The 12,309-nt window shown below is 38.2% G+C and overlaps 1 protein-coding gene across 1 annotated transcript in view; it reads right to left on the bottom strand.

The window, feature by feature from the left end:
* The window catches only part of LOC145678387 (spatacsin-like), a 159,311-nt gene that overhangs the window by 45,042 nt on the left and 101,960 nt on the right, over positions 1–12,309 (bottom strand). Inside the window, exon 9 of the mRNA XM_081748468.1 lies at positions 10,405–10,695. Within this exon, the coding sequence (XP_081604594.1) occupies positions 10,405–10,695 (291 nt within the window). The remainder of the gene's footprint in view (positions 1–10,404; positions 10,696–12,309) is intronic.

The following is a 12,309-nucleotide window of genomic DNA, read 5'->3' as shown; positions in this document are numbered from 1 at the left end:
ATTACAGTATGTGCATTCGCAATAATACCACATAGCAGCATTCACAGTGAGAATTACTCAGTTAGCGATGTCGTAGATAAGACCTTACCGCATGATCAACGTGAGATCAACGTAGTCAAGAAAACTGAGAGTTACATCAAAATACTAATCCCATCGATAAAATCATGTGGTCCCGAAACGAAAAACCGATAAGCAAGCTGAATTAACAACACATCACTCAACACCTTAAAATAGGGTACAGCACAGCTGGATAATTTGGATAATTTCAGACATTTTTTCATATATCTCAGAAACTGTAATTGGTATTCAGATACAAAATTGTGACCAAAAACTTTGAACCTTAGTATTACTTAACAATTTTTCTTATAATAGTATGTGGGATACATCATTGTGAAATTTGGATATTCAATTTCTCATTCGAAATTTCGAAAAACGTAAATGCGAGGGGCAGTTTGGATAACGAGTCGTCAGATTAACATTTTTAGTAATTCTTCTCATAGGACTTTATCATGAATGAAACCAAGGATTTTTAAGGGGTAATATGAATAACCAACAAAATACGCAAGTCTTAAATAAGGAAAATATATACCTAGAGATAATGTATAAACTACTTAATAGTTAGATTACAAATTCTATGGTAGTTGAAATATGCTAATTTTAAATGAAAAGTACATAAATTGTAAATATGCATCAGCTGTACGTATTTTTTTAAATGTGCACTAAAAGAAAATCTTAGGAACACTGTCTAAGGCAAAGAGCCGTAATAGGTTAATTCATCTTCCATCGTTCGTATTTAACGACAACGACCACAAATAAACTGTTTTCGATCTTCTGCACCGACAAAGACCTCGTGAAACTATGTCTTACAACGCTGGCAACGAATCCAGTCTCTTTAGACATCTTTAGACGTAGGCCTACGTCTTCGTCACTGGAAGAGGTAGAGGATATCACTTTCTTTCGAACTTTCATTTGTTTTTCCTTGACAGGTTCTGAATTAGCACTCTTCTTTCTTGTAGTGTTCTTGGATTTTGTTGCACCCGATGATTGTGTCTTTCCTTGGAGTTGTTTTACTCTCATTGCCTGAATATTTTCAGGAGAAATCGAGTGGCATGATTATCCTGTGACACAAAGTCTCTTCTGCACACAAACTTTTTCTGGGCTGGGAAGCACTTGTTGTATGGGTTCATCTATAGGCTTCGTTGGGATAATGTTTTGAGAGCCATGACCGGAAGAAGAAGGCGCGTTGTTAAGATCTTCTTCCCGTGAAGACTGCTCCTCAGAATATGTAACAAGGCCATACATTTCCGAAAAGGCGAATTTAAACTTTTCAATAGCTTGTAGTCTAAAGGGGACCATTAACTGCCAGTCCAACAGAAGCTATCCGCTTCCAGGCTTCAGTGAACAAAATGCAGCACTGAGATTTATCAATCACTGAGCTCGGGTTTTGATGAATCCAGGTAGTTGCGTCTTGATGGTAATTGGCTTTAAGTGCCTTAAAAACAGAGCGATCGAGTGGTTCTAATATGTATGTTGTGTGTGGAAGTAGGCAAAACATTTCGATGTCATGACTTTGGCGGAACTCTAAAGACGAAAGTTATGAATGACATTTATGCCCGTCCAAAATCGGCCGTCCGAAACTCTATGTTCGTTAAAGTGCTTGATAAACTTTACAAAAATATCTTTATTAATGTATCCACTATCACGCGTGCAGACAAGTGATCCATGCGGGCGATGGGTTTTAAAGTCCGGGTTTTGACTACACCTTTGAATATTACTACAGGAGGTATAAAAGACCCTCCGGCATTGTAGCATGCTATCACCGTTACATTTTCCCCGCGCTCTACAGGTGTTAAACTGATCACCTCATTTCTACCCTTTTCTACAAGAATTTTAGGGGCCTGTTATTTAGAGGAAGTCCACTTTCGTCCATATTGTAAATACAACTAGGATGATTATGGAGATCATATTAGTACCAAGGCATAAAGAAATACAAAATAGTAGGCTTATAGCTCTAATTGCATTGGTATTCAAATTGCCCCGTTTTGAATTATCCAAATTGCCCCACGGTCGACGAATATTCCATTTAGAACGTGGTATGAAAACTGCTCACCACTTGGCGCCAACGTACAGCATATCAACGCACCACATGCTACTGATACAATTATTATCCAGAGCGGTTTCATTTTATCCAGTTAATAATAAGGAAAGCTTAAGAAAACAACGTTGAAAATTATAACGACCTAAAAATAGACATATTCGTACTTACCTTGCAGCAAGCATAAAATCGTGTAGGCCTTCAGAACCGCACGAATGATTTGTATTTCTGAGAGCGACTTCTGCAAACCACAACCTACAAATCCACCGCAGGTTCACTAACATGGCGAGCCGCGTTTCCATTTCAGCTAGCAAAATGCTTAACATTATTCAAATTCCCCGCCTATTGGAATTACCACGCTGTACCCTAAGTAAAAGTATGCTTATTGAGTTAATGTTTTATATATACAGAGTCTGGTCAGAAGTGTTGTCCCAAATATGAACGCAAAATATCAGTAGATAGAAATTATGTTTTAAAATAATCCAGCATTATTGTGAAACCTTAATGTTGGTTGAACTTTGTTTCTTGTAAAGTGAAGATGGAGTGGGGAAGAAAATCGTGTTGTAAGTTTAGCTCTACACAAGTGCAGACACCCTCCAACAACCATCTTTATATTACTGAAGAAACTGAAAATTACACAGAAATTTGCTTATCGCACCATACAGCGATATAATGAAACATTGTTTATCGAGGATAAGCCTCGCACTGGTAGACCTTGGTCCGTAAGGACACCATGTATCATTAAAGCAGTGAAGAGGAGAAACGCTCAAAATCCAGTTCGTAGACAAAAACTCATGGTCCTGCAAATGAGCATGTCGCGTTAATCAATTAAAAAAAAAGGGTGATCAATGAGGATCTAGGACTGCATAGCTAACGCAGAAGGACAGGCCAGTGGTTAAATCAGTGCTTGATGAGAATGCAGCGTAACAGATCAAAGGTGCTCCTGTAGTAGTTTGCGGATAACAAACATCGACAAATTTTGTTTACAGATGTGAAAATTTTCATAGTTCTAGAACGCCTCAACAGACAGAATGATGGCTACAACTAGTGCTGCAGCATGTGAGTAAGTTCTCCGAGTCCAGTGAGGCCATTACCTTGCATCAGTGATGGTTTGACTAGGTGCGTCGTACGGTGTGAAAACGGGAGCCAAACTGTGCCAGGAGGACATTCTCGAGAGGGTGGTAAAACTTCTTGACACCACTATGTTCAAAAACAATCCTTGGGTATTCCAACAGGATGCAGCACCGGCTCACAAGGCGAAGAACACGTAGAAGTGGATTAGTCGCAACATAAAAGACTTACATCCTCCTGATTCAAAATATGGTCTTATTTGGAGAGGAGGGTATGTGTTCAGCTTCATATGACTGTGAATCGCTTGAAGTCTGCTATAGTGAAAGCAATGGCTGACACATATATATGAATGTGGTGCGTACTGCCATTGATGATCGGCTGCTTCGTTTACAAGCCTTTGTCCAGGCACAGGGGCGACATTTTGAATACTGCTGTACCCATTGATTTATCACTTATCCTTGTATGTATTGCATCTGCGTTACACATTTCTTTCCCTTCATACTTCATTTTTATGGTCTGCTAACCTTGAGACAGAATTTTTGATCAGACTGTATATATATATATATATATATATATATATATATATATATATATACATATATACATACAGAGGCGGATCCAAGGGCGGGGCTATACCCCCCTTTCTTGACGATCAGGTATACACTGGATAAAATGGACTTAAGCCCTGTTTTACACTGGATAAAGCGGCAAACTATGGTTTAGCCCCTGCCTTGATCATATCCTGGATCCGCCACTATATATATATATATATATATATATATATGTGTGTGTGTGTGTATGTATGTGTGTATATATATGTATGTATATATTAGTGCTGTCGAAATCGGTTTTTGAAAAAACCGAAAACCGGTTTTTGAAAAAAGTGAAATTTCATAAAACCGAAATGTCGGTTTTGAAAACCGCTTTTGCGGTTTCGGTTTTGAAAACCGCATTTGCGGTTTCGGTTTTGAAAACCGCTTCTCCGGTTTCGGTTTTGAAAACCGCTTCTCCGGTTTCGGTTTTGAAAACCGCTTCTCCGGTTTCGGTTTTGAAAACCGCTTTTGCGGTTTTCGGTTTTCAGAAAATCGGTTTTCTGAAAAACCGAAAACCGCAAATGTCACACTAATATCAAGTAACGACGAGAAAACAGCTAAGAATCTTTCCCCACTCCGGCTCACAGTTGCCAGATGGAGGGAAATTTCCCTCGGCGTAGGGAAAAAATGATCAAAATTTGCAGAAGGAAAAGAAGTTATTTTTTTCTTAAAATGTCTTAAAGTGAAGGAAAATTCTTGGTGAATATACTTTTACAATTGGCAGAATAAAAAAAATAAGTTGCAATTTCTCAAAGAGGCACGGCTATCGTTATTGGGAAGTAAAAAGATACAGAATAAAATATGATCGGTGTTTCCTTCACGTATGAACTACTGCAGGTGTCTGGGACTTGCGATAAGAAGCCAGTCAACACATACAAAACCACAACATTCACATTTATCGGAGTGGCAACAAATCAACAATAAAATTGTGTATTGAGATAGAGATTTTTCTTTCTTTTCTCTTTCTTTTTTATTAAGAAAGGGAGGTGGTGCCTTTTTGTTAACAAAAGAAAGAGTGGCAGTACTATTTTTAAAAACAAGGGGAAAGAGTAATAATAATATAAAAGATGTCAGTCTAAGTGGATGATATTTCAAATTGAATTTCATGAGTTGCATGTGTAGTGATCTTAAATAGGGATATACCTTATTTCTATTGAGCTTAGTGTTGGCTTATTACCCTATTTTAGCGGGTACCACCCGATTTTCAGGTTCTATATTCGTCTCCCTCTTAAACATATCTTAATCACGAAAAACCACCCGCTTTTTGGGATTGGAGAAAAATCTAAGAGGACTTAGTTGATAAAGTGTTGGTATGGTATATTCAACGTAAACCGCTACATCTCTGACAATCTCAATCGCGATTGAGTTAAATTTGGACTCGCGCTCAGGCTCAGGCTCTGGGCTATCTGAGCAGTGCACGTGTGCAGAATCATTTGCTAATAAGAGATCTGCTCTAATGCACAATGGTTTTCTTTGTGTAGTTCATGTGTTTTTAATGTAATGTATTGGAGGTTCTATACGAATGAATATTCGTTTGTAGATGTTGTAACAAACATACTTGAATTATTCATGCCTTCACAAGCTACAAAGAATGCCGAACGACAATTCCAGGACTCTTATAGAAGCGAATTTACGTTTCTTAGCCAGGGCAAAACTCAGTTTGAAGCAAAATGTACACTCTGGAAAACTGTTTCGTTTGAAACGTAGGATGCAGGGAAGCGAATTGGACCTCCCCTGATTTTTATATATTTTGTAAATTAGACCACGAGGAACAAGAATATGAAGGAAATTTGACATTCCGAGTTTCGGAACTCGAGATATTCGAACATAAAGTGACCACGGAAGTAAACCAGACTCCACCTGATTTTTATATATTTTGTAAACTAGATCACGAGGAACACGAAGCTGAAGTAGTTTTGACATTCCGACCTCCGGAACTCGAGATATTGAAACTTAAAGTTTAATATAGACGCTATCTATCTATATGAAAAAACACAATATTCTCTATACGAAACATATGTCCTGTGAGATATATAAAGATAACCAAGAAAGTTCTGTCGCTTTTTGTGGAGGTCTATGTTCAATTGACCCTCATACCGTGAGTTGAGTGCGAATGGAGATAAGGCGAAGGTCAGTTGTTGGTGTGGGTATATCCAACATTCTACCTGGTTGTGGCAGTTCAGTTACAACGTGAACTTGTGTAAGGACGGAGTGAATATGGAACCTCCACAGAGCATCATAAGGGCGTGTATGCTGTACGAGTTCAAACTTGGATCAAACGCCACTGCAGCGGGGCGGAAGATACCTCAGGCCTTTCGTGAGGGTGCCGAACAGTGGACAGACATGTGAGAAACTGAGGCTAACATTCAATGTTAATGGAGAAACCATTCTCCAGCACCTCCATCAATTTGGGAAGCACTACAAGTTGGGTCTATGTGTCCCAGATGATTTGTCTCCGGGCCAGAAGGCTACGCGTGCAGACACCTGTGATTCTTTGCTGTCTCGTCTGAGGAAGGAGCCATTTCTGGACAGGATGTTGACATGTGTTGAGAAGTGTGTCCTGTACGAAGCTTCACGGCGTCGTCATCATTGGTTAAAATCCCACGAACCGGTTCCAAAACAGCTGAAATCAGCAATGCAGCAGAAAGTCCTCCTGTGTGTTTGGTGGACTGCTCACGACATCGTGCATCGGGAACTGCTTCCGGGTGGTCAGAGCAGAACATCAATGCAACTGTCTACTGTCAGCAGTTGAGCCGTGTTCAAGAAAAACTCAAAACCCTGGAGCCAGCACTTCTCAATCGCTAAGGGGTTCCCTCGTTACGGAACAACGCTATGCCCCACATAGCTAGAATGAGCCGGGACACTATCCTACGCTTTGGATGGGAAACACTATTGCATCCGCCATACTGTCCGGACATTGTACCGTCCTGTTATCACCTGTTCCTTTCCTTGGACACTCACTTTAAAGGACTCCAGTTCAACTCCGTAGTAGAGGTGCTAAATGCACTTGATACCTTCTTCGCTTCACGGCAAACCAAGTTCTACCGCGAAGGAATCCATGCCCAACCCGAACGTTGGCAGAAGGTCATTGATACTGATGGGTACTATTTTTGATCTTCCAGGTACGTCTTAGGTGACATATCGATGCTCTAAGTGATAGGTCAAAAAGCGACAGAACTTTCTTCGTTACTTTTGTACGTATTACATAAAACTACTGTATAAGTTCTAGTATCTCGAGTTTGGGAAGTCGAAATGTCAAAATTTCTTCAGATTCGCGTTCCTCGTGGCCTACTTTACAAAATATATAAAAATCAGGTGGCGTCCAGTTTGCTTCCATGATCAATTTATGTTCGAATATCTCGAGTTCCGACATTCGAAATGTCAAAATTCCTTCAGATTTGTGTTCCTTGTGGTCTAATTTACAACATATATGAAAATCAGGTGGGGTCCAGTTTGCTTCCCTGCAGCCGAAAAGTACATTGGAAGTGTCATCAAAGAAATAACTAAAAAAAAAAAGTACTAAGGATCGCAGGTCAGTATTTGTAACACAGAAGTTCACATCAATACTTACGGTTTAGAACCCCTCACTTTTCTGATTTTAAAATATGGCAACCCTAATTTAGCTGCCACTTGTACAACCATCGAACTATCCCTTTCGCACTGTGCTGCACATATTACAATAATAGCCTTGGAGCAAATAAAAAAAAGTTAAAACACACATATAAATCAATACATTTGTCTCGATCGATAGATGCTTTCACAATTGTTAAAAGGTGTAATTAAAAACAGCATTGTTTCTGCTTTGAAAAGGACAATCCCTTATAAAACCGCAAACACGGTTTCGGGCGGCTTTCGCTTTCGAAAAGAGCTTTTGCGGTTTCAGTTTCGAAAACCGCATTTGCGGTTTCGGTTTTGAAAACCGCATTTGCGGTTTCGGTTTTCAGAAAACCGGTTTTCTCAAAAACCGAAAACCGCAAATGTCACAAAAATTCAACAGCACTAGTATATATGTATGTGTGTATGTATGTATTTATGTATGTATGTATTGCATGCAACACAATAAGCAAACAAAACACTGGACTCACGCACAAGCAGAGCCAGATGATCACCAACCTCATTTAAAGGAAGACAATCACCAACCATCCTCTTTCTGAAGTCCAACCAACGACCTGTGAATCCTGTATCTTTATTCGCAATTGAGAGGATAGGTAATAACCATGCACATCAAGGGTGATAACCGGTAATTCACATTATATACTCACCACTTAGTGTAATTAAGTCAAGATGACTAAGGGTAAAGATCTTACTAGATTCGGGAAAAAACAGGAGCAGATCAAGAAATTTCTTGAATAGAAGGGGGCAATATATATATATGGAGAGGAGGAGGTGTGCTGCTAAGTTAAACTTGGAATATCAACATTTCAAGTATCCTCTACGCCATATTTTCATCTAAACTACCGTCTACATAATATTTACATTCGCTTGGTCTTTATTTATTTACCATTTAATAGATATGCCTAGTTTGTTACATTGGGTCACGGTGGCTCAGTGATAAGAGCGTTCACCTCTGGTGCTTGGGGTCTCTGCTTCGATCCCAGCTTACGTCAAGTGGGCTTTATGGTGCACAAGCACCGTGTACGTGTGTTTTCTCGGGGTTCTCTTGTTTTCTTCCACTTTATTCCACTGTTTCCTTCATTCTTATCATCGCCGCCTCCTTTAGCCAGCACGGGATAGCTATGAGACGTACAATTTAATAATTTCATTTCATTTTAATAGTTTGGTTGCATTCTGAAAGGAAAAATAATTTGAACACACTACATAATGAGCTGTAGTTTTTCTACGTTATAAACTTTAAGTTAAGAAATGGAATGAAAATAAGTTGTATTTTTATACAACTTCAAGGACAGAAGAACCTTCGTGCATTTCATATGAATCTTGTTTCTTGTTTCCTCATAGCTTCTCCATCAATACAAGAAGAACGGGACAAAAAATGAAACGAAATCTTTAAGTTTTACGTTCCACGGTTATGCCGGTTAGGCTAAAGGAGATGGTGATGATGAGAAATGAATGAAATGGTGGAATGAAGAAAGTGAGAGGAAACGGGAGAACCCCGAGAAAACCCACGAGCATGGTGTTTGTCCATCACAAAGTCCACACGGCGCGAGCTGGGATCGAACAAGAGACTCCAAGCACCGGTGGTGAATGCTCTACTACTGAACCACCGCGCCCCCAAGAACGGGACAAGCGTCAAGATGTTCAGCTGCAGTGTTTCTTCCAGGCAGGGACCTTGGTGTTTCCCGGAGTTGACGAACTTCCTTTGTCTTCCTTTCCGCCGGGACTAAGGTAAATAAAACTACGATTACATGTCACTTTTGTGTAAGGTACGTCCTTTAGCAAATAGTGTCCCAGTGTGGCCAATTCGCATTTTGATCCCCCAACCATCACCTCGGTTGTTTTTTTTTATTATTTTTTTTTCTGGAAGAAAGACTATTCAGCTATATGCTGCGAGTGCTGCTGAAACTAGAATTGCGCCAAACATTTTAAAAGCAGGTAACTGGACAGAAATTCATTTTTTTAAATCTTTCTGTTATATAAGTTCCTTTCTATAGCTTGTTAAAACCTCTGTATAATTCAACTTGAAGTCGCTGGCTTTTATTTCTTAAATACGTGTATCTCAACATTATGTTCATTTTGGTGCCGGGGTGATAGGAAACACCACCACAAAAACATCTAGAATAATTCTTACACACCTTCAATATCTTCAACCTTAAAAGGATTATTTCTTTCATTCTTGCACAAAAGAATGGTAGATTTGGGAGGGATGCAAAATATTACCTGCTGTAGTATCTGGGAATATTAGCTACTTTGTACAATAGACTGAAAGCAAATAATTGGTCTAATATGTTAATGGAATAAAATACTCTTGTCGCCTCGTCGTTAAAAAAAAAAGTGAATTATATTTTCCCTTTAGAGGGCGCACTTCCCCTTCCGAATATGATGTTGGGTCATGGAGGATTTAATCTCTGCATTCTTGAGCAAAAGAATGGATGGTTTCACGGGGGAACAAAATATTCCCCGCTGTAACACTTGGGGATATTAACTAGTTTGTACTATCAATAGGCTGAAAGCAGACTTTCAATCTGATGTGTTGACAGAAAAAAATACTTTTATCATCTCGTTTTGTAGAAATCACTCTAATAAAAGTGTTATATTTTCTTTACAGCAATGCGCCCCCTTCTGTATCTGTCACTGACATAAACGCGTGGTGCATACAACGCTAGTTGGAATGTTTCTAAGAAATTGGCCTTTGGCTAGGCCGAACATTTTATGCAGACGATAACGTAAGTTGGATACTGGAGAAGCGAGTTACAACGATCTTGGTGTAATGGGATTGGCACAGGATAGAATCTATTGGCAAGCTTTTACTTATGTAGCGATGAAGGTTTCTAGTTCTTTAAGATACAGAAATAGTTATCCAGCTAGATAGAATAATTTAAAGGAGAATTAAAAATACTTCATCAGTTAATGACTATGCCCATAGAAGAAATCATAAAATTTCTTAAACTTGAAAAATAAAAACAAGGACTTTAATGCTAAAGTAATCCTACGCACACACTATAAATTCAATTCATTGATAAACCTTACCTGCAAATAATATTCTGTAGCATGAACGAAATTTTGCATTGCTAGATTCAAACACTGTTTAATATCTTCACTGCAAACAAGTACCGAGTGCGTTTGTGGTGTCTCGCTAGAAGGAAGTTCTAAGCGTGTGACTTCTACAAGCCTGTGAATTCCTGCCTTGCCTTCTGACTCCCACATCTGAGCTACTTCCGAGTACATTAGGAAATGCAGTGCCACAAGACGAAACAGCTCTCTATCATCAGGATAATTTCGCTTAAGGAATTCCAACAAAGCTAGCTTCAAACTTGGATCCTAAACGTATACAAAAAATTATAAGAGACAAATTATATATATAACAATATATTTATTCGTAAATATTTTATTGTTGCAATCTTTGTCTCTAACAATATCGTTAATTTTTTTCCTTTCTTTCAATATTAGGCACTCAGGGTAACATTCTACGCAAAGAAGTTTCCCCTTGTCTTCCTTACTCGCTGTTCTCTCCATAGATATTCGTTATGTAGTGTATAATAAACAAAACTGTATTAATTTTTGGTGAAACCTGTTTTTGCAAACTTGAAAAGGGAAAAAAGAAAAAGGAAAAGAAAGAAAGAGAGAGAAAAAGAAAGAAACAAAGCTCCGCTCGCTCCGTAACAAAAGAGGGGGGAGCCCTGTATCGTGCAAATGAGATGCATAGAATAAGTCGTGAGTGGGAACCCTTCACCCCTGGTGGTGATATTCATGAAGCTATCGGCTATAATAATAGTAATAATATGGTTCATAGGCATGCACAGAAATTTGTTACTTTTCAACAATATCGAATAACACATTTCTCTTTGTAGATACATTAAGAGTTGAACTACGTTACTAAAAAAATCGACAAAACGAAAGAAGAAGAGAAATAAAAGGTCAACATTGAACATATTTAAGATTCAGTACGAACGAATACATATCAATGTGAAAGAAGAAAGAAAAAATATATATATAATTGGTTAATCATTTGAAAAAAAAACCTTTGGTAGCATTTTTATTGAGTCTGTCCCAATAGGGGAAATTTCGACAATTTTATGAGTCCTTTTCTCACGTCGATAATAAATTCTTTATCAACTCTCTTTATACACTATGATTGGCGTCCATGAGAGTAGTTAGTCGTTTGTCTTAACTACAGACAAAGATAGTTGCTTCACATTGTATATATTTTCCATTTAGTCACTTAACGCACTTGGTATGAAAATTCAAAATTTCTTGAGATTTAAAATGGTGAATCTAGTCCCAAACATTGGGAACATATTTCCATTATACGATATTTCAATGGAGCTAGATCTCTGGACCTATCCTAGGTCCTGTATTTACATTACGAAATTATTAACCATATTCAGTTCAATTTAAGATCACTCAATTTCATTCCTGGTCTAGATCGTGGAGTCAAGAGATTCGAGTCACTGAACTGGCGAATGACAAATAGTTATGTTCTAGTCATAAGGGAAGGTTTGGGGCACACTGTTTCATAATTCACTGATTTCGCTATGGTTTCAAAAAATAACTTTAGATACGGATTAGGGTTATTTTTACGACCTGTTACTTGTTCTATTTACATGCAACATTTAACATAGTATTAAAAATTTAATAGTTACGAACATTAATAACAAATCCGTTAGGTGTTATTTATTACAAGTTACGCGGTAAAACTCTACAATCACAAATATTTGGTCAATATCGGGTGTCGAAAATCTATGGCAACCTAAAACAACCAGGGTAGATACCGAGCCCTTTACATACATATTCACTCATATATTTATATTCATATTACTCAATATAATAAATTTTACTCTAATAGCAATCTTAGTATTTCGTCGACACTTAATTATCTACATAACCTTTTCATATTCAATAAGTATTCACATTTTCTAGGCTCAAAAGAAAACA

This window comes from Thermobia domestica, chromosome 2 (genome assembly GCF_964235325.1).
Source record: "Thermobia domestica chromosome 2, izTheDome1.hap1.1, whole genome shotgun sequence".
NCBI lineage: Eukaryota > Metazoa > Arthropoda > Insecta > Zygentoma > Lepismatidae > Thermobia > Thermobia domestica.
The sequence above is the reverse complement of the archived record's forward strand: the minus strand, read 5'-3'. Positions and strand labels throughout refer to the sequence as shown.